The sequence below is a fragment of the Mauremys mutica genome, chromosome 5 (assembly GCF_020497125.1).
Source record: "Mauremys mutica isolate MM-2020 ecotype Southern chromosome 5, ASM2049712v1, whole genome shotgun sequence".
Taxonomy (NCBI): domain Eukaryota; kingdom Metazoa; phylum Chordata; order Testudines; family Geoemydidae; genus Mauremys; species Mauremys mutica.
The window spans coordinates 39,729,736-39,750,723 of NC_059076.1; the positions used below are offsets into that span (position 1 = coordinate 39,729,736).

At 40.2% G+C, this 20,988-nt stretch overlaps 1 protein-coding gene across 1 annotated transcript in view; it reads left to right on the top strand.

Annotated features, from left to right (window-relative positions):
* EIF4E (eukaryotic translation initiation factor 4E) overlaps positions 1-20,539 on the top strand; it is a 47,750-nt gene extending 27,211 nt beyond the window's left edge. Inside the window, exons 5-7 of the mRNA XM_045019333.1 lie at positions 2,180-2,293; positions 9,049-9,188; positions 16,453-20,539. Of these exons, the coding sequence (XP_044875268.1) occupies positions 2,180-2,293; positions 9,049-9,188; positions 16,453-16,567 (369 nt within the window). The 3' untranslated portion in view covers positions 16,568-20,539. The remainder of the gene's footprint in view (positions 1-2,179; positions 2,294-9,048; positions 9,189-16,452) is intronic.
* The last annotated feature ends 449 nt before the right edge of the window (positions 20,540-20,988 follow it).

The following is a 20,988-nucleotide window of genomic DNA, read 5'->3' on the forward strand; positions in this document are numbered from 1 at the left end:
GTATGCCCAGTAAGCTTTTTAAAATTATTAATGTAAATCACAATCTTATATAACTGTTTTCTTGAATAAGTAAAGATACCATGATCAAAAATTTTAAAGTGACTAGTGATATTGGGAGCCCAGCTGGTGGAGATGTGTTAAAGGGGCCTAACTTTCAGAAAGTGCTGAGCACCTGCCCTCTGAAAATCAAGCTCTTAAAATGACTGAAGTTGGGCACTCAAAATCACTAGTTGCTTTGAAAATTCAGTCCCATGACCCTACTGATGCATTGGTTTTCATCACCCTGTATCTTATTTGTGCTTGCATTGTAAGAATTTTACAAGATATGAGCCCAAGTACTTGATATGATCAAGTTTCAAAGTTGTTTTTAATAGTGCAAAAGATCTTCCATTCATTACTTTATATAATGTGATTTTTGGGGATGCAACAAAGGGGGTCACATGGCTGTTTAACTAGTACTTTATACATAATAAAACTTTCCCATATTATTTTAAGTGAACGCAGTGTTTATGAAAGTTAACAAACAAAGCAAGTTTTATACAGGCACATCACTGGCAACAGCTTTATAAGCTTTCCCTGGTGATCCTGCCAGTGGCCTTCTGTTTTGACCTAGAGGAATTGCTTCTCAGGGCAGTGTACTAGTTTGATCCCTCTGTGGCTACCAATAAGAGTGCCAAATGTGGGAAAGTGACCTGACATCATTAACTGCCTTTCCACTTTCAGATTTCATCCAAAGTTCTGTGAAGCACAGATATTGAATTGTAGCTCTTCTCTGAAAACTTACTATTAAAGATATTTCTTTTATATATCAAACACTGCAACGTTAACAGCACTATGGGATTGGGTTCTTTTCTGACTAGTGCAGCAAGTGTTAAGTAAGTTCCAATTGCAAAGCCTTCATTGCTGGCAATGCATGAATTAGAAAACAGTTTGCCTTTTAAATGATAGGTTGACTTTTTTGCAAGGATAGCAGTTTTTTAAAAACATAAGAACATAAGAGAGGCCGTACCGGGTCAGACCAAAGGTCCATCTAGCCCAGTATCTGTCTACCGACAGTGGCCAATGCCAGGTGCCCCAGAGGTAGTGAATCTAACAGGCAATGATCAAGTGATCTCTCTCCTGCCATCCATCTCCATCCTCTGACGAACAGAGGCTAGGGACACCATTCTTACCCATTCTGGCTAATAGCCATTTATGGACTTAGCCACCATGAATTTATCCAGTCCCCTTTTAAACATTGTTATAGTCCTAGCCTTCACATTGTTATAGTCCTAGCCTTTGTAAACCCTGCATATTTTGCTCTGGAATTCATTGAGGCTGTAAACAGTGAGTGCCATGATGCCACTTTGACTAAGTCACTCTTTGACAGTAAGCAACTTTCCCACTTCGCACCTGAGTAAACTGAAGCACAAAGATTCAGTAACCTGGCCAAAATCACAATCTTGGTGGTCAAATTGAAGAATAAAACTCAGGAGTCCTTGGTAAAAAGAAAAGGGTGTGGTAGTAAATCTCAGATCTTGGGGTCAGTTGACTCAGGCTTGGACTGTGGGGCTAAAAATAGCTGTGTGGATGTTCCTCCTTGGGCTGGGGGCTGGCCACAGTAGCCTCTTTCCTTGCCAGGTTTCAGGGTCTGGACTCCAGCCCAAACCCAAATATATACACTGCTATTTTTAGCTCTGCAGCCCGTAGCACCCCACCCCCACCCCTGCAAGCCATAGTCAGTTGACCTGTATTTGAAACTCAGTGCCACAGGCTTTAGTTTGCAGTGTAGGCATACCCCCTTGTTTTAATCACTGGTTATGTTGCCCCGTTTCATACAGGACTAAATAAATGTCTTACCTGGGCTGTATTTGAACCAGTTTACATGGAGCATTCTGTAGCAGACTTCAGGTTAATTATTCATGACTTTACTATACAAATAAGAATTCAGCTGTCTGGGAAATATTAAATTTTTAGTTCCTAAATTTCTCCATTACTGTTTAGCATGAAACTGGTGTTGCTCTTAGTATTCAGTGTTCCTACCCTAGAATAAGTACTCTGTGGGGAAAAATCATTACTATTCTTAAACTGTAAATTCTGTTCTTGTGTTGCGATTTAAATGTTACTTCCCCTTTTATGTTGTATAATAAAATACAAATGAGATATTTTGCCATTTACTATCTTACTCTACATTTTATAGGATGGGATTGAACCTATGTGGGAAGATGAGAAAAATAAGCGAGGCGGACGATGGCTAATTACACTAACTAAACAGCAGAGAAGAAATGATCTTGATCGCTTCTGGCTAGAGACAGTAAGCTCTATAACATTGCATATTATAACTTAAGGTTCTTATGTTGAATAGCTAACTACAAAGAGGTTTTCTCTTTGGCAGTACTAAAATCTTTCATGACTTTTTCCTTACAAAAATAGATTGTCGTGAAACACAAGGTACACAATGATGCTCAGACATATCATTTGAAGTAAGACAAGCATACAAATATTAGGCTACATATTACATTTAAAGTAGGGCTGTCAAGCGATTAAAAAATTTGTGTGATAGCACTGTTAAACAATAATAGAATACCATTTATTTAAATAGTTTTGGATATTTTCTGTTTTCCAATATATTGATTTCAGTTACAACACAAAGTGTACAGTTCTCACTTCATTTTTATTACAAATGTTTGCACTGTAAAGAACGAAAGAAATAGTATTTTTCAGTTCACCTAATGAGAACAGGTGTTTGCATGGCACTGTTATAGCTGGCATCGCAAGATATTTGTCCCAGATGCACTAAAGATTCGTATGTCTCTTCATGCTTCAGCCACCATTCCAGAGGACATGCGTCCATACTGATAATGGGTTCTGCTCGATAACCATCCAAAACAGTGCAGACTGCTGCGTGTTCATTTTCATTGTCAGATGCCACCAGCAGAAGGTTGATTTTCTTTTTTGGTGGTTCAGGTTCCGTAGTTTCTGTATTGGAGTGTTGCTCTTTTTAAGACTTCTGAAAGCATGCTCTACTCCTCGTCCCGCTCAGATTTTGGAAAGCACTTCAGATTCTTAACTTCATCACTCAACCCAAGGTTTATCTGTAGAAATCTCACATTGGTATCTTCTTGACGTTTTGTCAAATTTGCAGTGAAAGTTTCTTAAAATGAACAGCATGTGCTGGGTCATCATCCGAGACTGCTATAACATGAAATATATGGCATAATGTGGGTAAAACAGTAGGAGACATACTATTCTCCCCCAACGAGTTGTCACAAATTTAATGCATTATTTTTTAACAAGCATCATCAGCATGGAAGCATGTCCTTTGGAATGGTCGCTGAAGCATAAAGGGGCATATGAATAGTTAGCATAACTAGCATGTAGATACCTTGCAATGCTAGCTACAAAAATGCCATATGAATGCCTGTTCTCACTTTCAGATGATGTTGTAAATAAGAATTGGGCAGCATTATCTCCTGTAAATGTAAACAAACTTGTTTGTCTTAGTGATTGGCTGAACAAGAAGTAGGACTGAATGGACGTTTAGGCTCTAAAGTTTTACATTACAGTATTTTTGTTTTTGAGTGCAGTTAAGTAAGCAAAAAATATCAATGTGAGTTGCACTTACATGTTAGAGATTGCACTATTGTATGAGGTGAATTGAAAAATACTATTTCTTTGCCATTTTTACAGTGCAAATATTTGTAATGGAAAATAAAATAAAGTGAGCACTGTCAACTTTGTATACTGTGTAATTAAAATCAATATATTAAAATGTAGAAAAACATCCCCCCAAAAATATTTAATAAAATTCAATTGGTATTTTATTGTTTAACAGTTAATCATGTGAGTTAACTGCAATTAATTGACAGCCCTAGTTTAAAGGTGACTTGCAAATGTTTGTTAAAAAGCCAACTGGTAGTTGTCTGTTCAATGCCCGTGATAGAGATAATTCTGCACACAACTTATTAGCCCTCTTACCCTAATGATGTAGACTCTTAGTCATACGTTTCAGCTACTGGTGAAGTTTGTTTATTTGCATGTTGTCTCTAACATTGTTTGTTAAGTTTAAGAGTATCTTTGCTTTATTTACATTTTATTTTCTTAATAGTTCATACATACAATGGAATTGACGTAAGCATTATCAATAAGATCCCTTTATACTTACCTTCTTTCATTTCATGTAGTGGATACTGAATATTACGCGTTCAAAAACGGTCCTAGGATAGTACAGTTGTCTAGTGCATTACACAAAAAATTCCATTTTCCTCTCTCCAGGTTCTCCTGTTGTTTTGTAGACTATTTTAGAATCTTAAATGCAAAAAGCTGTAGCTGCCAAATACTCCTAGAAAATCGTAGGATAATGTATGTATGCACAAAATGTATCGCATGGAAAAGGCTAAAGTTGACTGTCTCCTAAAAACTGAATAGATTCTTCAGCATCTAGTGGAGTCAGATGCTTGACAGAATGTCCTGGTATTAAACTGTGGTTAATACATTGCAAAACTGTCACTCTGCATAAGTAATCATATAACAGTAAATCTTAATACACCACCAAAGTGGAATGTCAGAATTATTTTGTGATTGAAAATATAATATTGGCCCTTATTTTCTGCTACAGCTGAGGAGAGCACAATGCAACTTGGTGAGGGGCCAGTGCCCAGTATAATTTAGGGCAATCTAAAGGCTAAATTATGCTGATTGCTTATGGCTCAAGGAATGATATGGCTGCTTGGCATAAGATGGAGCAGAGGGGAGCCCTGGCTGTACACCAGTAGCAAAGCAAGGGTTTGCATAAGAATTGTTATACCAGCTCTTCTGCTGGACTGTCCTACACTGGGATCTGGTGACCAGTTTTGGCTTTAAAGGGGGTAATCACTTATTTTTTGTCAAGGTCCAGATTTCTTGATCAAAGTCCAGACTCCAGAGAAAATAATACAAAAATAACAATGATAATAAGTAAATAAAAAGTTCACAGTCCATTCAAAAGCCTCTGGTGGTCTGGATTTGGCCCACAGTCTGCCTATTGACTACCTCTGCTTTAGGGTGTGATATGCCTATGTGACATAAGGCAGCCTCACTGCACCCCAGAATCTGTTGCTGTCACTTCTTCTTTCTGCCTGGAAGGACACACAGAGATCCAAGTGGGTTTGGTGCTTATACTCCATTTCGCATGCAGCTTTGAGTGAAACTCAAAGGGTGGTGGTGGAGAGGGTGTCTCATCTATCAGATCCATGGGCACCACAAGAGCCTTGTGATGTGTCCCAAAGGCCTTATGCAGTTGCAGAGTCAGAAGATGAGTATCTTCAGGCTAATTGCTATTTCTCATACGCCATAATAAATATTGCGTAAGAGAAACTTTCCAGTCCCAAGAGTTACAGTTTAAAAACTACAGGGAAGTAGTATACTGTTTTTCGATGTAATGTAATCACACCATCCTGATCAACACTTGGTTTACTTCTCTGCTACCTAAACATTATGAAAAATCCAAGAAACATGGCATTGCTTTCAAACATTTTATAAACAGAAAATACAAAATATTTAACTTTCCCGTTACAACATAAAAACGAAGGATAGGAAAGTGAACTGTTCAGTTGCTAGTAACTTATTGCACATGTCCTAAGCATGCAGGCAGATAGATGTGATTATGCAGTCGCACATCAGGGAGCAGCTCTCTGAATCATTTCAATTCTTTTTCACAACTAGCTCAATCAAAACAAAATCAGAACCTTTTCCTTTTCCTTCTGTCCCCTTGATTTGTCAATATATTACACAAACTTCCGTTAGGTTGGCCAAGTTTGGAATATAACTATAAACTATGTTATCTAAGATAGAGATACAACAGCATTTAATTTTTTTCCTTGTCTAATAGAAATAACATGTCTATAAATAGTATACTTGTCATATCTTATCTGTCCTTTTGCTGCTTAAGCAGCATGGTAGCATTTTATGGCCTAATACTAAAAGACCATGCTGTTGGTTAAATAATACTTCGAATGTTTTGTGTGGCATGAGACTAAAAGTTTGGAGCTTCCATTACTCAAGTGAATATAATGTGTTCCCCTTGCAGTTGTGTACTTCTTCTATAAAATGTAGGGGGTTTGATTTATTGCCATTAGATTTCCTTTGCGGTTGCCAATTAATCTTTAAGAATTGGTTTAGTTCTCACACTGCTTTGAACCGAGTGTTTTTAAGTCTAAAACTTTTAAATGATTTTGAAATTTTTTATTCAAGATAATGATCAGTACATAATGTCTAAGATGCAAACAAACTTCCATTGATGGGCTGCATTCATCTGCACAGATGAACTTCTCCAGCCCAGTTTGTAATATAACACAGGCCATAGAACTTCCCCCAAAATAATTCCTAGAACTTACCTTTCAGAAAAACATCCAATCTTGATTTTAAAATCCTCAATGAAGGAGAATAACCATGACCATTGGTAAATTGTTTCAATAGCTAATTATGCTCACTGTTGAAAATGTATGCCTTATTTCCAGTCTAAACTTGGCTTGCTTCAACTTCCAGCCATTGGGTCATGTTATACCTTTCTGTGCTAGATTGAAGAGCCCACTATTAAATATTTGTGACCCATGTATGTACTTATAGCCTGTAACCAAGTCACTCCTTAACCTTATTTTTGTTAAGCTAAATATATTGAGCTCCTCAATTCTGTAACTATAAAGCATGTTTTCTAATCCTTTAACCATTCTTGTGGCTCTTCTCTGAACTCTCTCCAATTTTTCATTGCCCTTTTTTAATTATGTATGCCAGAACTGGACGTAGTATTCCAGCAGTGGCTGCTTCAGTGCCAAATACAGAGGTAAAATAACCTCTCTACTCCTCCTTCATTCTCATATTTAAACATCCAAGGATAGTTTTAGTTCCTTTTGGCCATAACATTGCACTGAGAGCTCATGTTTAGTTGATTATCCACCATGACCACCAAATCTTTTTCAGTGTCTGTTTCAGAGAGAGTCCTCCATCCTGTAAGTATGGCCTATCTTTTTGTTCCTAGATGTACACGTTTACGTTTAGCAGTATTAAAGTTCATATTGTTTGCTTGAGCCCAGCTTACCAAACAATCCAGATCAGTCTGAATCAGTGACCTGTCCTCTGAGTTATTTATTGCTCCCCTCCAAAACTTTATTTACAGACTTTCAGTGATGATTTTGTTTTCTTCCAGGTCATCCATAAAAATGTTATGGTAGGCCAAGAAGCGATCCCTGTGGGCTTCACTAGAAACACCCGCTTGATGATGATGATTTCCCATTTACAATTTCATTTTGAGACCTATCAGTTAGCCAGCTTTTAATGTGTGCTATGTTAACTTTATAATATTAGAATTTTAATCAAAATGTTGTGCCAGTACCAAGTAAAATGCCTCAAAGAAGTCTAAGCATATTACATCAACACTATTACCTTTTATCAACCAAACTTGTAATTTTCTCTCCCCCCCCCCCCAAAAAAAAAAAACAAAACAAGTTATTTTGACAGGATCGGTTTTCCATAAACCCATGTTGATTGCCACTAATTTTATTACCCTCCTTTTAATTCTTTATTAATTGAGTCCTGTATCAGCCGCTCCACTGTCTTGCCTGCGACCAGTGTCAGATTGACAGATGTATCATTACCCAGGTTGTCCTGTTTACTCTTCTTAAATATTGGTACATCATTAGCTTTCTTCCAGTCTTCTAGAACTTCCTCAGAGTTCCAAGCCTTCAAGAAAATCGACATGACTGGTCCAGCGAGCTCCTCACACAGCTCTTTTAAAACCTTGGAATGTAAATTATCCAGACCTGCTAATTTAAAAATGTCTAATTTTAGTAGCTGTTTTAACATCTTCCAGAGATCCTAGTGGAAAGCATTATCACCCTATCATGAGGTTACTTCATCTGTTTTTTTTCCCCCCCAAATACAGAACAGAAATATTAAACACTTCTGCCTTTTCTACATTATTATTGATAATTGTACCATTTCCATCTAGTAATGGACCAATACCATTGTCAGGATTCTTTGTTCCTAGTGTACTAAAGAAAACTCTTTATTGTCCTTAACTCTGCTGGTCATAGATTTTTTTTCTTCCATATGTCCCTTTGCTTCTCTTATTAGTTTTCTACAATTCCTAGCTTCTGATTTTATATTCATTACTATCAGCCTCCTCTTCCTACGCCAAGAGAAGAGATTTTAACCTTACCAGTCAAACTCTGAGGGGTCTCCACGTTGGTCCATCATAGCAAGTAAACATCTCTGTGCAGTACCTGCATTTGTGTAAATATTGTGCACAGGGAGCATTATCATGTGCACTCATGGTTCGGGGTACAGTCACAACATGGGTTGGCGCAGTGAGCTCTTTGCAGTGCCTTGGAGTTTGATCCAAGCTTGATCCGTTGCTCCTCATGCATTGAAGCTGAGTGTGCAGCAAAGGTGGTGCACTCAGCCCCTGGGGAAAGAATATATGTTGCATATCTCCATAGCAACCTCACATGAATCCTCAGCCAAAACACTTCTAAAATGTATAGTTGGTGGGGCTGCATGGCACAAAAGGGATCCTCCAAATACCTGAAAAGATTTATAGAGAAGAAGCAGAAGGAGCATTTGGGAGAATGATGGGAATTTCAAGATGATGGGCTATGTAGAGAAACAGTTCGGGAGATTTGGTAGGAGATGGAGGGCATGACTGTGGCATGTGTGGAGGGCTTGGCAGAGGAGAGAACATCTTTTAATGAAAGAGGTTGTACTAGAAAGGTTTCAGCTATGAAGCCTGTAGATAGATGGAAAACCTCAAACAAAACACCCTACCTAAAAAGAAATAAGGGAACTCCACTGCTATGCAGTTAAACCTTTCTTCTTCTAATTTTAGCATACATTTAGTCATTGATATTTAGTGTTTTGATCCATTCAGAATGAAAATGGTTTGTCTCCATGTGTAAGAGGTTTTCAGTACACCAAAAATTTAATACAATAATGTCTAATATGAAACTGCTTTATAAAAATGGAAGATTCCACAATAAAACACTATTTTATTTCAGGTTGCTTACCTTCCTTTAATAGTTGGTCTTTATTTTGTAGCTGCTGTGCCTTATCGGAGAGTCCTTTGATGACTACAGCGATGATGTATGTGGAGCTGTTGTTAATGTTAGAGCTAAGGGTGATAAAATAGCAATATGGACAACTGAATGTGAAAACAGGGATGCTGTTACGCATATAGGGTAAGTGATGATTGCTATTCAGTGCCTTAGACTTAATACACATGACCGTATTCTTTAATACCTTTAATTATCTTTAATACCTAAATACCTTTTTAAATTTGGGTAATTCAGTCAGAGATATCATGCTAATGCTGATCTTCATTTTGAGATCAGTGGGTACAGTCTGGAAAATGTATTTTGGGGGAAAAGGAAAGTCTTCTGTAGTATGGCCTACTGATAAATGTCTTAATGAGTTTAAAAAAAAAATCAGTACAAAATAAGTTGTGCACACATTGTCACATGCACTTACAGACTGTGAATCTTGCATGGATTTGAAGGATAGACCTACAGTAGATTGTCTGAACTACTTGAGTGTCCCTACTTGTACCTTTTGGAAATAAAACATGAATAAATGGGAAGCAGATCGGTGGTTAAAGCTTCATTGGCTCTTCTGGATGGGGCATTGTAGCTAGCTAACTCATGCTCCACTGCAGTACACCAGTATGCACTAGGCTGATGATGTCCCAGCCATTACAGAACATGGAGTAAGCCTATCCTGAAGCAGGTGTCTAAGGGTCACTTTCAATAAAACAAGTATAAACATATCTGATGTCTTGTGGGGGGAGGTGCTTTTTTAAAAAAAAAAACACTCTGAAAAACTATATATATTCTATTACTTTAAAGCTGCTTTCTCATCCTCTCACCCTTTTACATAACCTCAAAAGAGAAAACTAGCTGTGTGTTTCAGTAATGTCATCTACCTTGCATCATTCTGGGCAAGGGACATAACAGCAGGCTGGGAGCTAAAATCATGGCAGGAATAAACGTCCTGGAGCTCAAGAGTTGACTTTTAGGTAATGTGCTGAATGTTGCCTCATCTTATTAGCAAATATTAGTGGAATTCTTATAACTTCTTGCAGTTTAAATTTAAAGTACAAATTGTTTTTATTACTGGTCAGCTTAAAAAAAAACTAGACTTGATTAAAATTGTCTTCTCTTCTGAAAGAAAACTAATGGCAGTATTTCCAGAAAAGGAAATTGCATATTTTTCCAGCCTGATTAGATACTCTTTTCCTTAGAGGACTCAAGAAAATTCAAATGGAGTGGTGGTCTTTTTTTTCTTGGTTAGATTTTTCTAACTACAAATGGTGCATGTTGACTTATGTTCAGTTTTGCATTGACTGCCTGTTCTGTGACCAGCAGAACAGTTTACCATATTAAGTCCAGTGAGATCTCCCTTACATGTAGCAGTCACTTCACTACTATGCCATCTCTTTCATTAATTTTGGGGGCAAGTCTTCAGTGATAGGAACAGTGAGTTACTGAACTTTGGTGCAGATGTTTTGGTACTCCAGGACACCGTCCTAAGTATGCATCAGAGTGGTATTAGCAAACACTAAGGGTATGTCTACACTAGCAGAGTTACAGCACCGACAGTTACAGCACCACTCAGAGAGCACTGAAGGGAAACCACTGTTGTGTCTTCACACTGTCAGCAGCCTGCGCAATAGCGTGTTCTTGCTTGTGGCACTTGCAGCAGTATTCGGAGCAGTGCACTCTGGGCATCTATCCCACAGAACATCTCTTCCTCTTCTGCCGCTAAGAGTTGTGGGAAGGCGGAGAGGGCCGTGGGGCATCCTGGGTCCTGTCCCAGTGCCCCATGATGCATTGCTTCGCATCCCAGCAGTCCCTGTGCTTCCGTCCGCATTTGGCGCCATCTTTCAACGGTTTGTGTACTGTGTGCTCTGCATCTTCAGGCTGCAGGAATAGATCCTGAACTGTTGACCACTATTCTGCTCGCTCTGACTAACATGTCACAAGTGGCGGCGGAGTTATTCCTTAAACTATGAAGGCAAGAAGAGTGCCAAATTGATCTCGCCACGCATACTATCTACAATACAAGATTGTTTGTTTGTAGCATTCAGAGGTGCTGGCCACAGTGGAACGCCGCTTTTGGGATCGGGGAAACAAGTACTGAGTGGTGGGATCACATAGTCATGCATGTCTGGGATGACGAGCAGTGGCTGCAGAACTTTCGCATGAGGAAAACCACGTTCATGGGACTGTGTGGTTATGAGCTCGCCCCAGCCCTGCAGCTCAAGGACATGAGAATGAGAGCTGCCCTGCTGTTGGAGAAGCGCGTGGCGATTGCATTGTGGAAGCTGGCTACTTCAGACTGCTATCTATTGGTCGCTAACCAGTTCGGAGTGAGAAAGTCAACCATTGGACTTGTGTTGACGGAAGTGTGAAGGGCCATTAATTGCACCCTGCTCAGAAAGACCATGACTCTGGGCAATGTGTGTGACATTGTGGATGGCTTTGCATTAACACAGGCTGGTCCAGAAAGGTGCATGCAAGCAGGGACTTTCTTTCCGGACTAGAAGATCACCATAGGGGAAGTCGAAATGCCCATTGTGATCCTGGGAGACCCCACCTACCCCTTAATGCTGTGGCTTATGAAGCCATACATGGGGCACCTTGACAGCAGCAAGGAGCAGTTCAACAACAGGCTTAGCAAGTGCAGAATGACTGAGTGTGCTTTTTGCCATTTAAAAGCCTGCTGGTGCTGCCTCTATGGGAAGCTAGACCTGGCCGTTGACAGTATTCCTATGCTTATAGCCGCGTGCTGTATGCTCCATAATATTTGTGAAGGGAAGAGTAAAAGCTTCACTCAGGGATGGACCACTGAGGCTCAGTGCCTGGAGGCTGAATTTGAACAACCAGAGACAAGGGCTGTTAGAGGGGCGCAGTATGGGACCATAAGGATCAGGGATGCCTTGAAGCAGCAATTTGAAGCTGAAAGCCACTAATATTTGTTGCTATGCTCAGGAGTCATTACTGAGTGCTTATAATGCTAGTGATTATGATTGGTACAGGCGATGCAATATGAAGGTTTAAGATAATTGTTGCTTCGCAGGGCTCTGTTTGCTCTCAATTAATAGAATAAAGATTACTTTCAAACCAACACAATTCTTTTATTAATAAAACAACAACCGGAGAAGAGAGTCAAACAAAATAACACATCAGCACTGAGGGGGATGGGGGAAGGGAAGGTCCCAGGAGGAGGTGGGGTCTCGAGAAGGATAAAGATGTGTATGTCCAGGGATCATATCCAACCTTCTCCTTTGGAGTACAGTGCAGCAAGTACTGTACTTCAGCAGGGCCAAACTGCTGAGGCGTGAGTGTTGAGTGCAGTGGGTAGTGGGAGTCCGCAGTGCTGAACTCTGACGGGGGAGGAGTGAAATGCTGTGGGTACAGACTGAAGCCAGGAGGTTGATAAGTTTAAGAGCCGCTCCGTGGCTTCATTCTGGAGTGCTGTGTTCTCCTTTCAGTCCCTCTTCTCGCTGTCCCACCACTCCTTCAGTTCCTGTTTTTCAGCCACAGAGTGCATCATAACATAAAACAAAGTCCTCCTTGGTTCTTCTTGGCTGCTTTCTAATTCTGCACAGCCGTTTAGCTGGTGATAACAAAGAGGGAGGCTGGATTCCCAAGGTCATCTCTTTGAAGCTAAAACTCCACATTTTACAGAAACAGTATTGTCTGCAACACACACAACACTGATTAAGTGATTTAAAGCACAGCCAGTACTCTCACTCCTGCTACTAACTGGCTGACCCCAGGCAAGCACACATGAGCCACAAAGACCCCCAAAATGGTGAGTAGCCGCAGAGGCAGGGCAAATCAGTGTTCCTGGACCCTATGGTACACTGGAGAGAGCCAGCACTGTGGGAACTGATAATCATTCCTGTCCCCACATTTTCCACAGACTGTATTCATTATGGAAGATATCTCGTGGCTGAGGGTGAGCAGGGAATCAAGGGAGGGTCTTCTCCAAGCCTGCAGCTTCTGCCCTGGACCCTATGTGGCTCACCTGTGTGCAGCAATGCCCCCCTACCCCCCCCCCCCCACACACCCACCCAGTGATGGCAGAGTGACTCGGGAAAGTTACTGTTAATGGGGCAAGAAACCAAGCAGCTCTGCCAAAGAACTTGCAGCAGAGGGATTGCCCAGGATCTCCATGGGAGTTTCCTGGAAATCTCTGAGGCAGATTCCCGTGAAGTGAGGGAGTCAATCAACAACCTGTTCCGCTGCTCACACTAGGCATGTGGTGGTACGCGTATCATACAGACACAAGCCTGCTTTCTGTAACCCTCCTGTCCCCAACAACTTGCTTCAGCAATTCCCAAAATCAAATCCACTTACCAGGGGCCACCTCTCCTGTTTGCACTTCGCCAAGATCTGACAGCTGTGACTGGTTAGTCTCCTCTGGGGTAGAAAAGACCACCTGGCTGCATGCGTCTCTGACCACCGAATCATCCTCTGCCTCTGGTTCCCCCTCCACATCCTCGTCCAAAATTTCCTCCTCCTGGCTCGGTCCACTCTCGACTGGCACGCGAACCACCGAAGTATCCACAGTGGCGTTCACAGTGGAGGTGGGGTCACCACTGAGTATTGCATCCAGCGCTTCGTAGAATCTGCTGCTCATTTGCTTCCCATGCCTTGTGGTAGGCATTCCACAGCTCCTTCACTTTAACCCTGCACTGCAGTATGTCCTGGTCATGGCCCCTTTCTGTCATGCATCATGAAATCTGTCCATAGGCGGCATAATTCCTACAGCTGGAGTGCAGCTGGGACTGGACAGTCTCCTCTTCCCAAATGCTGATGAGGTCCAGCAGCTCGGCATTGCTCCAGGTGGGGGATCGCCTGGTGCATGGAGCAGGCATGGCCACCTGGAAAGATGCACTGAAATCACTGCACACATCCCTGAGCAAACAGGAAATGGACTTTCAAAATTCCAAAGGAATTTATAGGATGGGGGTGACAGTTGGTCACCTGAGGGCAGGGCAGTAGAGGTCAAACTGACGACCAGAGAGGCAAGAACAGGCAGTATGGGACACCTCCCGGAGGCCAGTAGCAGTGATGTAATCGACCAGGGTGTCTACACTGGCACCATAGCGCTGTATGCCTCTTGCAGGGTGGCTTTTTTTTTTGTTTTTGTTTTTTTACAGCGCTGCAACTGCGCAGTTTCTGCACACTAAGTTGCTCAGAAGTTACAATGCAGAAAGCTGCTTTACTGCACAGAAACTTGCCAGTGTAGACAGGGCCTAAGTTAAATTTAAAAAGTCTAAGATCACTAAAATGGAAAACTAGCCACAAGGTAGCAGTGAAGATGGCACAAAGTATCCCAATGACTTTACGTGACCTCATTTATATTGCCTGTATTTCCCATCCAGTAACAGTTTAACATTATACTGCCGCCATTGCCGCCACTGAAAATTATTTAACTCTCAAGTGTAAAGAAGTCAAAATAAAATTGGCTAGTTATGATTTCATTAATCGCTTACTCTAAATATCAGTTCAAGTTGCAGTTTGTACCAATAGAATTTCATATAGTTTCTGATAATAGCCTGCAGTTATAACACTTTGTTCTATGATCTGGTCAGAGCTCACAAGTTAAAGGCAGTAGTAATTCAAATACTATCAAGGAACGTTTAGGGGAGTGTATTTAGGTAGTAGTCATCCTTATCTAGAACTGAACCAAAGTTCTAGGATCAGTGTCTTCTCTTGTGCCCCCAAAACTGTTGTGAATGGGCTCATTGACTAGTTTTGCCATAACATTATAGCTTTTGGAAAACCTGTTCAAAGGAAGATACAGTAACTCCTCACTTTAAGTTGTCCCAGTTAATGTTGTTTCATTGTTTTGTTGCTGATCAATTAGGGAACATGCTCATTTAAAGCTGTGCAATGCTCCACTTTTACGTTGTTTGGCTGCCTGCTTTCGCCACAGCTGGCAGCTTCCCTACTCCCCTCCCTCCCCCCGCCTGCCGGCCGACCCCATGGATCAGCGCCTTCCCCCTCCCCCCCGCCAATCAGCTGGCTTGCGGCTTTTCGGGGGGCAGGAGGGAGGGGGGAGGAGCAAGGACTCAGCATGCAGGCTCCCCCTCCCTCCCTCCCGAACACGGCAAGCCAGCTGATTGCCCTGGGCAGGAGGCAGAGGGGAAGGAGGGGGAGCCTGCGTGCTTAGACCTCACTCCTCCCCCCCCCTCCTTCCTGCCCCCTAAACACCACAAACCAGCTGATTGCTCCAGGCGGGGGGGGGAGGAGCGAGGACTCATCCTGCCTTCCCTCCCCTGCCTCCTGCCGGAGTGGCTTGCAGAGTTTAGAAGGGAGCGGAGGGAGGGGGAGGAGTGAGGATGCAGCATGGGAAGTAAAGGGGGAGGAGGTGGAGGGGGAAGAAGAGGCAGGTCAAGGATGGGGGCTTGGAGAAGGAGGGAGTGGGCAGGCTGAGGGTTGAGCCCCCCGCCCCTGGTGCTTGCAGAGGAGGGGAAGCTGTTGCTGCTGCGTGATGTGCTTCTCCCAGCCTACAGCACCTTCAGCCTCCTTGCCTGCCTCCTCTCCAGTGCCAATGGGCTGTGCCTGTGTAGGGTAAGGCAGGGGCACCTCCCAACTATAGTACTGTACTGTATGTACAATATGTTTGTAAACACACAGCACATGCACACGACTCCCCCCAGTGTAGTATTAAATTGCTTGTTTAAAGTGTATATAATGCTTTTTGTCTGGCAAAAAAAAAATTCCTTGGAACCTAACCTCCCCCCCCCCTATTTACATTAATTCTTATGAGGAAATTGGATTCACTTAACATCGTTTCACTTAGTCGCATTTTTCAGGAACATTACAACGTTAAGTGAGGAGTTACTGTACATGAAGTTCTTGTGGCAGTGACTAAGTTGATACAATTTATTTTTTGAGCTTTTGATCACATTTTGTTCAATATTTTAATCAATTTCAGATAATATCAAATATTCTACCCGTTCTGAAACTAGTAACAGAAATTCTGATACATGCTTCATGGAAATCTTAAACTGTAAAAAAAAAACAAAAAAAAAAACCTGCTTGTTTATTTTTGCCAGTATATCAGCATGATAGGGTGGATCTTTGATCTCTGAAATGTATCTGGGCCTGCTGCTTATTTTTCCAAGTCCTCCTTATCCTGGCGAAGATAACTTATCTCTGCAATAAATGATATAATTTAGATTTGACTTGAAGTGAGAAACGGAAGTAGCAGGAGCAGTTGAACTTTGTACAAAAACAGGATATTGTTTTAAAAATGTATACATAAGTACAGAAATATCTAAGCAGGATTTTCTAAATAGAAATTTGTGTCTGTGCATTAAAATGTCAGCAGATCTGAAAGGAAATAACTTGATATACTATCCCCTTCTAAAGAGTGTTACTTAAAAACTTTTGGTGTTTTTTGTTTTGTTTTTTTTTGTTTCTTCAGGAGAGTATACAAGGAAAGATTAGGACTTCCTCCAAAGATAGTGCTTGGCTATCAGTCCCATGCAGACACAGCTACTAAGAGCGGCTCCACCACTAAAAATAGGTTTGTTGTTTAAGAAGACACCTTCTGCGTATTCTTTCATAGGAGACTGCGTCAAGCAATCGAGATTTGGGAGCTGAACCAAAGCCTCTTCAAAAGCAGAGTGGACTGCGTTTAAATTTGATTTCCATCTAAATGTTGCTAAGATTTGTGAGAAGTCTCATTCGCCTTTGTCTTGTACTTCTGTGTTCAATTTTTTTTCTATTTTGGCTGAAGTAACCATTATTCAATCAAAGGATTTCAGTACACATTACCCCCAGAATCCATAAAGGTTTTCCTGGCCCACTCTAATAGCTTAGTAGGACATTACTATTACAAAAACATTTGTTTATCCACAATATTCAGAAAAGAAAATGCATCTCTTATACCTTACAGAAAAATTTACTTCTGTTTTATATTTGCATTGTATGCAGTGACATATTTTGCTGGTTTGGAAAAAAAAGTATGGTGCATAGAATTTTCTAGCAATTTTCTTAATACAGCATTGTCTTTGCTGTAACCTATGCTGATGGCTGCTAGACTTAATTTATTTGTTTCCCTAATTGATAACATTAGTGATACTCTGATTTCAGTTGTTCTTGCTCATGTAACATTGGTGAAGGATCTGGGAATATGACAAAGGTGGAATAAACATTAATTTTGTGCATTCTTTGGTAACTTTTTGTTTTTTTGTAACATCAAAGCTTTGCTACAGACTTATGCATTTCAGTCAAATCAGTGATCTATGTTTGTGTGATTTCCTAAACATAATTGTGGATTTTTTTAAATGTAACACCATAAATTTACATTCCTTACTAGAAATAGTATGTCTGTTTTTGTATCTTATGCTGTATTTTAACACTTTGTATTACTTAGGTTATATTCTTTGGTTAAAAATGGCTCAAGTAGACAAGCAGTCCCATTCATATTAAGACAGTGTACAAAACTGTAAATAAAATGTGTACAGTGAATTGTCTTTTAGACAACTAGATTTGTCCTTTTATTTCCTCCATCTTTACAGCAAATATTTGTACTTGTGACAAGGCAGTCTCTACTGTGGCTTCAATTGTAGTGTGTCTTCCAAGAGAGATTAATATGGAACTATAGTTTATTACTATGGTTATTACAAAATTTTAATAAATCTAATAGCTAGCACCATATTCCAAAGTGGAATTACACTGATTTGGCTATTGTTTTTCTTAAAATGGTCAGTCTAACTGATCATAGTGTGTTGTGCAGCTTCTTGGTCAGCGTACACAGAATTCGAGGAAAAAGTTGCAAAAGACGCAGGGCAAAAGCCATCTGGATTCAGGTGGCAGCTACAGCAGCATACCTACCTCTGGTATAGCAGTTATCATCAGGAGATCTCAGAGCACATTACCAAAGGATGGTGGTATTCTCCACATTTTACAGATTTGGTGGAGGAGAGATAGACTTGTCTACAGTCACTCAATAGGCCAGTGCCAGAGCCAAGAATAGAACTGTAAATAAAATGTGTACAGTGAATTGTACACTAGGTCTCCAGAGTCCCACTCTGGTGTTCCATATATTAGGCCATGTTGTGCATCTCGAGCACTGAAGTGAATGATGCTGTGTAAAATCATGTAGTTACTGTATGAGAAGTTTCAATAAAACTCATTAAAGAAAAATGGTATATAGGGATAAAATTTAACAATCTGCTATCATGTCTTCCATACCAATGACAAATTTCCTTCTGGCTGGAGCAGTTGATGCAGATGTCTGGGCAGAGGTGCTGGAGGTTGAACTGACTTCATAGGGGCCAATGGGAGAAAATCTTAGAAGAGGCTAGTAAAGTTGTATAACCATTTAAAGGAGTACTTCCTAACAAACTTCTCTTTTCATCATTCCCAAAATACAACATAATATCTTAAGGCTAATGAGTGGTGTGCAGTTAGACTAGTCTCTTAAATTCTTACCATTTATTAAATGGTATGTGAAGATCCTGCAGAGCTATGTATGTGGTCTTTGTAAGTAAACTGAAAATGAGGGAAACTTATTCTGCAGTTTGTCAGTTTCACATTCTCACTAAGAGTTCTCTGCATTTTTGTCTCATTGTGGAACTTGTTACATTAAGACTGAAATCTGCCTCTTTCTGGCAAAATGCTATCAGAATGGGAACAATGCTTACCCACACTTGTATTTCACCAGTATAGCACTAGTGAGGGTGAACTCAAACTCTACATAATTTACAAGAAATGGGGTCGTCTTCATAATCTGGACCACTTTTTCTCTTAAACGGAACTTATAGAACTACTACTTGTATTAAAATCAATGATGACTGGAAACAGCTTGATTTATTTTAGTGTTATGGCAATAAAAACTAATGTACCTTTAACAGAGCAGACACATCTCTAATGAAATTGTGAACTGTCAATGTAGTGACAATCTACCTGTAATGTCACTAAGCAGGGGCAATGTCTTAAGTGGGGAGGACTATCCCCTCACATTTGTGCAGGACTGTAGTGTGACTACACATTTGTATTTTGATTTTATAGTACAAATGGGGGGGGGGCTATTAGCAGCCCTCTTTTGTGGAACTACTTGCATTTAAATTATCATTCCGTTGACAAAGTTTTATTATAGTACATGGCACTTCATATTCCATTTCTCTGCTCAGTTATTCAGGTCTGCTTATTAGTTTGCTGCTCCTTTGTTTCCTTTATTTATATTCAAGATGGATGCTGTTTAATGCTAATTTGACCATAAACTGTCGTAGATGGTTCATTGAGCTTTTTACTAAATGTGCTTTGTCGTGTACCTAGTAAATCTTATACTTAGGGAATATTTCTAACTTAAAAGCTCTCCACCCCACTGTACTCTTCCCTAGGTAGAAATATATGGCATTGGATTTTATTTTAGAAAATGTGCCGTTAAGTGTGAGGTGTAAGAGCCTGGTTTACTAAAGGGAGGAAGGTAAATGTGAAAGTGTAGATAATCTGTATTGCTTTTGTAGAGCGCTTTGAGGTCTACTGATAAGTGCTGTACAAAAGTTGGGTAGTGTTACTTGTTTTTAAATGTTTTAAAAGCTTCTAAACTAAAACTTGTTATGGTGCGCGAACCCTAGGACAGTGTGACAATTTACTGTTTTTATTCAAAGTAGACTATGTAAAAATTCCCAATTTGGTGTTTGGATTTCTATGTTGGATGGGGAAAAGGACGGAAGAGTACTGAAAGGTTGTATCGCTGTAGCAGTGTGTAGTGTATTACTGTGGGAGTCTCAAGATTTCTTAAAGGATAGTAAAGCATACCTTTCTAAATAAGATGAATAAATATCTATGCTGCTTCGGCAATAGTTGAGCAATAACTATCTCATAAATCCTTAATGTTGGTTAGGATTAGTCAGTAAATCAGATAGGTTAGGCCCAAAATTTAATTACAAGTCCTCACTGAAAATGTTTGGGTCTTAAATATTACCAGCAGTTTTTATGTACCATGCCTTCAGCATTTTTCTAGCGACTTGAGTAGTCAAGATTTCCATCCTAGTCTCTGAAACCCTCAGTGAAATTTTCATGAGCATTCTAGGGCTCTACTTCACTCTGTGACCATGACCTTGCACAACTGTTAAGTTCATCTGGAGGAACTGAATTTCCTCCTCAAGAATGAAACTTAGGAATGCAAGAAACGGGTTTTTTCCCCTCAACTGTTCTCTGAGTTGAACTTACTGCCAGAAGAAACAAGTGACCATGAACCTTGTTATCCAACTGGGAATGTAAAATTCTTCCTTGTATTCCTGGTAATACCCGTGATATGGTACATGCTTTCCAGACATACGGGAGCAGTCCCTGCCCCAAGGAATTTAGTCTGAATATTTAACTGAGCCATTCTGCAATAACCATTTTTTATTTTAAGTATTTCTGTAACATGCCAAGTTTGTCAAATATCCTGGTGTTTTGTGAACCAAAAGGTGTGAGTAATTAAAAACTTAGTCACCTTTCATTGTAAAGTAAATCTGATTTTAACTCATTTGAAAAAAAAAATTACTTTTAAACTACTAGCAATGAAAAATGTTGCTGTCTGTCGCTTATTTATTTTCCAGAATTGTAATTTAAGACTAACAGTGCCTACTATTCTAGCTTTGCACCATCTTCTTTGAATGGTAGAGTGCTTCTGAAATGTTTTTAAAAAACAGTATTTAAACATTACTTCCTTCATTATAGGCTTCCTGAAAAATGTCACTTAAAAAAAAAACAACAGCCTCTTCAGTCTTCCATCTCCCATCATGGAATCTTTTGTGAAAAAATATTTTTTGGGATTGCAACTTTTACCTTGGAAAACTGATCACAACATAAACTGAGTGTCTCCATAGAAAAGATTTCATTGATGGGGAGAGATGATTAAGATGGCCTAAAAAGTGGGCATGGGGGTAGGGGAGGGGGGAGACAGAATCACAGGAGGATGTACATATGGTCTCATTTAAAAGAGAAGGGGAGAGGTAAA